This window comes from Nicrophorus vespilloides, unplaced genomic scaffold (assembly GCF_001412225.1).
Source record: "Nicrophorus vespilloides isolate i.1.1-1 unplaced genomic scaffold, Nicve_v1.0, whole genome shotgun sequence".
NCBI classification, from domain to species: Eukaryota; Metazoa; Arthropoda; class Insecta; order Coleoptera; family Silphidae; genus Nicrophorus; species Nicrophorus vespilloides.
In genome coordinates this window covers 1,935-7,367 of record NW_017099021.1, presented here as the reverse complement: position 1 = coordinate 7,367, position 5,433 = coordinate 1,935, and the positions used below count along the sequence as shown (strand labels likewise).

At 34.4% G+C, this 5,433-nt stretch overlaps 1 protein-coding gene and 1 long non-coding RNA gene across 3 annotated transcripts; one reads left to right on the top strand and one right to left on the bottom strand.

Moving 5' to 3' along the window:
• Positions 1-471: 471 nt before the first annotated feature.
• Positions 472-1,453, bottom strand: LOC108563856 (the record flags this gene model as incomplete). The annotated part of the gene is given in 1 exon segment (XM_017922650.1): positions 472-1,453. A coding segment is annotated over 1 exon segment (869 nt), but the record flags the coding sequence as incomplete, so codon positions are not given.
• A 2,007-nt stretch (positions 1,454-3,460) lies between these two features.
• Positions 3,461-4,358, top strand: LOC108563855. Of its 2 annotated transcripts, none has more exons than XR_001891114.1 (3): positions 3,461-3,790; positions 3,848-4,147; positions 4,280-4,358. It is a non-coding gene; the product is annotated as an uncharacterized LOC108563855 (long non-coding RNA). The 2 variants fall into 2 exon arrangements; XR_001891115.1 differs by lacking the exon at positions 4,280-4,358 and adding an exon at positions 4,206-4,219.
• The last annotated feature ends 1,075 nt before the right edge of the window (positions 4,359-5,433 follow it).

The following is a 5,433-nucleotide window of genomic DNA, read 5'->3' as shown; positions in this document are numbered from 1 at the left end:
TTGTTCGGAGACTGGAACTGAGGCGCATCAAATCATTTCCTATTTGCATGTCTGTTGCAAGAACACGTCCCAAACATATAAATCGCATACATGTATATGGACGTATGCATGTAATAATATTTCCAGCAAATATTGGTGAACAGCAAAGCAAATAGAAGTTGTAGGTTCTGGCTTTCGTCCCTGGTGGACCGTTTATCCCCGATAGTCGTTCCCATTCGAAAATAAGCAATTTGCGTTAAAATGAATTATGCGCTTGATGTTGGTGGGGTCATCGCGAAATATTTCGATTATGAGATGTGGAATTTGCGCGGAATGCGAGAGCAAGCGCGCTCGAAATTGTTGCGGTTTACCTCAGGTAAACTGTCTTCCCGTAGATACACCTCTCGCTCGATCTATCAGAGGCAGTTATGTCCAGACTAAATGATATTCCCTCTTTTCCAGAATAACTGTAAATAGTTTGAAATGGACTCACCTTTGCTGAATTGGTTGTAGTTCCTGATGACGTTCTCGGCGTTCTTCCGCGCGATGTAGAACCACTCGGAGGTGTTGCTCAGGTACTTGTACTCAACGGCCAGGTCTTTCACGAGGATGGTTCCTTCGGATAAACGGTAGGCGTAGGGGCAGAAGAGCCAGTAGTCCTTGTACTGGTACTGGTCGTAGCAGTTTCCGGCGGCGAAGATGTCGTTGTCGAACTCGACCATCGAGAAGACGGACGCGTGCAGAAGATATTCGGATAAGACGACGTTGTGATCTGCATACTTCCAAAGCCGCGTCAACATATTCGCCCTGTTTACGGCCACATCAGCCTCCACTCGAAATCGTTCTTGAGCATAACGATCGACAACCCCTTCGCCCAGATTCAAATCAGTGCCGGCCGTGCAGTTCTCTCCAAGCAAATGTTGCGATTCTACTATTCTCAAGAACCGCGTGACGATATCAACGTGTCCGCGGACGATCTCGACTTTCTCGTCCTGATCATCTTGATCGTCATCATTGGTATCATTGGGCATTGCCTCAAACCCATCGTCGTCCTTGTGGTTGAGCGCTTTATCACCCATGTACAGGACACCTCTATCTATATGCTGCCAGCTACTATTGGTGGTGCTACTGAAATTCGCGTCGACTGTGACCCGTCTAACGTGGCTGATCTTTATCTTCTCATCATCTTTGACCATTTGCGAATAATTCAGAAAAGATGCCTCCATCTCCTCATCAGCGAACCTATTGGCCCGCAGGAGTCGTGATCTTCCATGTCTTATGTTCTGCTGGTCCCAACCGGGCTCGATGAAAGCACAGCAGATGGTAAAGAACAAAGCGACTACAATTGCAGCCTTCATCATTTATCTGTCGCAGAGAAGCATCGTAAGTTAACGTGCAAAAGTTAGTTTGATAAAGTTTTGCGAAAGTTTACGTACGCGGCTTTTTGAGCGGCTACTGAACAACCTTCCGCACTCGGGATGTTGTTCAGAACTGAGCTGCGAGCTGCGAGGGTGGCTCCGGGATGCAGGATGCATGAGCGCGCGCCACCTGCCTTCAAGACGTCGCGACGGCCACGTCGGGGGGTTGCTTTTACACCGGCGCAAGCCGTGTTATACCTACCTTGACCAACACCACCTCTTCACCATTCCATCTGCTTCTGATACCTTAAAGAAGATCTTACCTGTTGCTACAACCTCAGCCTTGTCTATTTTTTTTGTTAATAGATCACTTCAAAACAAATTATTTCATTAACTACCCATGTAATAATACTAGAACCACAAACTTAACTCACACAATTAACACCTATTTTTCCTTGCTAAAAATACAGCACTTAATTGAACTAAATCATAATCAAAAGTTAGAAACTACAATTAGTCCGTTAATTGTTATTTCGATAACTTTCCATCCATCGATCAATCTTTATGAACAACTTACCTGTTGCTCTAACATCAACCTCATATTTTTAAATGAAAACAACTTCAACATAAATTTTATTACTTATATATACTTATTAATATTTTACCTTTCACCTATTACATGATATAAATTAAATCTTATAATCAATACCATTTTCGTGCTATCGTCAGTCGCTGTAGAAATTGGAAAACAAGTGAAAAGGATTTTCTTAAAAATCGCTGTTTCGTTGATATCCGACGAGTTTTCGCGTTTTTCTTAATTACACGAAAATTACGTAACTTTTTTTGCATTTCATGATTGCATAAGATGGGCGCCATCCTTACGCACCTTTTTGTAAAAAAAAAGCAATAAGTTTCGATCGATACAAACAGTATAATTTGAGATGAATAACGATGCGTCGATCGAACTGTTGCGGTATATTTTCTAAATTGAACAAATTAATAATTTTTAACGAAAGAAATATGATCTTTTTAATTAGGTGTAATTGAGAAATATAAAAAGAAGTAGAAAAAATAAGCTGTTCGTTGCAAAATTGTAGATGTTATTTAATGAAGAAAGAAATTAGTTCTTAAACTAATATATTTGATTATTATATCTGATTGTTTGTATTCATATTTGTACAGCATATATTATCAATTACATAGCTCTTGATTATAACCCAACGGGAATGGAGCTGTGATGTGTGTGTGTTATTTATGTAACATATTATTAACATATTAAATAAACATAATGATAATGTATATTATTTGTTATAATTTTATCCGGTTTTTTTGCAGTTTTGTAATTATTTATATAAAGGTACCATTCTCATAATATATTTACTACAATGATTGATTATAGAGATCGGCCGACCGACATTTAAAGAGCATCATCATTCATATTGCATCAATTATAAAATTTGAGTATATCGATTCGTCAGGTGCTAAATAATATTGTGGTGCTATTTTTCATAAGGTTGGGTGATAGGTTAAGTATTTGGATTAAGAATTAAATTAAAATATTTGATTTTGATAACAATCAATGCCGGCAGTTAGCTCGTTGGAAAGGTTGTAGTTTCCTCTTTAATCTGCTTATTCGATTATTTAATTATCGCGAGTGGTAATCGATTAATTTAAAAAAAACGTGAAGGTATTGCAGCAAATTGAAAAAATAGTTATACAAATGGTTATATTCTGATATATTAGAAAATTTTAATTTAAAGTTTTAAAGCATAATTCTTTCGCTTTCATTTGCTATAAAATACGTTAGTTTTGGTCAATTAATATATTCATCATATATTTGAAACTTTTAATTTACTGTTTTAAAGAATAATTATTTCGCTTTCGTTTGCTATAAAATACGTTAGTTTTGGTCAATTAATAAGAAAGTTATTAAGATTTAACGAGTTGGCGGTTTTCGCGAATCAAAACGCCCCCTGAAAAAATGATTATCGAAAATGCCAGTAAATTGGGATTTGTACCAGGAGACTAAGAGTGCGTGGAGGAATCTGAGCTCCTAGCATAGGTTGTTCCTGATTGGTTGAAATTAGAATTTTTGAATTTTACGTATGTGTGAGTGAGCAAACTGTTATTGTTACAGCTGTCATACTGACAGTTACTGTCGCAAGTAAAATTGAAAGGTATTTATTGGATTTCCTCTTTATTCTACATTGTTCTGAATGCAAACTTAATGAGGAACATGCTCCATTGCCTTCTTCTTCTATTTCCTGGTATGGAAAACCTTTCTCTGAACATCACATTTCACATCGGGCAAGTACTAATGGAACATGTCAGCAACCATTGATCACTAAAGTTCTTCGTCTTCAGAAAACATACAACAGAAACTGGAGCTAAGTAGGGACAATTCTTCAAATCTTTTACTTAGAACAGTGTCTTCATATAAGAATGCATTAATTGTTAATACTCATGAAGTAAGTAGTCAACAATCATCGATACAATTATTATTATTTTAGGTGGAGCTGATAGCAACATGCCTCTGATGTATAGTTGATGACCTCAAGTTCCCCAGAAAGTGAAAAGCATTCTTTACTAGCAGTTTTCATTTGCAAATAGTGGAAATCTTAACTGCTGAATGTAACCATAAATATTACTTCATTAAGGAGATGGATAACAACTATGAACCCTATAGCAACCTTGAATCTATTGTTGCTTTATACATGATTCTTAGAGACTGAAAAACTTGCAAGATGCATTGAATATACTGGAAAAGCAAAAATGTTTATATTCATCAAATTCCCAGAAAAAGGCTAAAAGTATTTTATATAACTATCAACCTATATTTGCATTTATTTTAATCTCTGTATATTTAAGATCAACATTAATGTAACAGGGAAGAGCTATATAATAGCAATTATCCTACACATTTTAATCTCTGTATATTTAAGATCAACATTAATGTCCAAAATTCTTCTGAGAGTTGGTGTATACGAAAATACAAGTCATTTTCGAAAGTGTTCTCCAAACTATCTAATTCGAGTTAAATGCGATGATTGGTTTTCCGCATCTCTGATCGCACCGAAATCATGAAATCGCTGAAAATTGATGTTAGTTTTGCGAAAAATAAAGAGAGTTCTAATTGGAAGAATTTAGTTTATAAAAGCAGTGTTATGTAGTATTATGACATAGATTTCATGAAAAAAAAACTAATTATTGGTTTTCTGTATTGTAAATTGTAAAATTCTTGAAAATTGATGTTAGTTTTGCGAACAATAAAGAGTGTACTAATTGGAAGAATGAAATTTATAAACAGTATTATTATTAATCTTTTTTTTCTGATCGTACTGAAGTTATGAAATTCCTGAAAATTGATATCAGTTTTGTGAACAATTAAAAAGCTGTGTTATAAAGTATCATGCGTATCTTAGATTTCATAGAAAAAAAACTACTAATTATTAATTTTCTAATTCTCTGATTGTACTGAAACTTGAATGAATTGAACAAGATTTCTAATTGGAAGAGTGAAGTTTTTATGTCAAAGATTTCATACAAAAAAACGATTTAAAATTTATATAAGACTAAAGTAATTTATTATTATGAAAACATTTTGCATATAAACTTTATGTTTCTTATTGACGAAAAGAATAAAATTTATTTTACTTACTGAGAAAGAATTGTTAATTTTACTAGTTCACGTTTTAACGAATATGAATTTTTCAATATTTATTGTCCCGGCGCGTCCACAATAATTCGAACGATCTGTGATTCAATTAATTGTAGTTTCCAGCATATTGGATAATTCCAGAGCCAATTCTGATGCCGTAATTCCCCTATAGAATTTCCAATTAAACGTGTAAAATAATCCATGGATCCATCGCACTTTCGCAAATGAATATAAATCACAATTTAAATGAACAAAAAAAACTAAATTAAAAGATAAGATGTCTAACGTCATACCAATAAAGCTAACTTTGAATTGAACGTATAAATAAAGTTCTTTATTATTGCAAAAAAAAAATTATAAACTCATTCATTATTTGTGCAAAAGTAAAACAAATTATTTCAATAATAGTAACTAATTAATGAAAATCCACTTAATTAA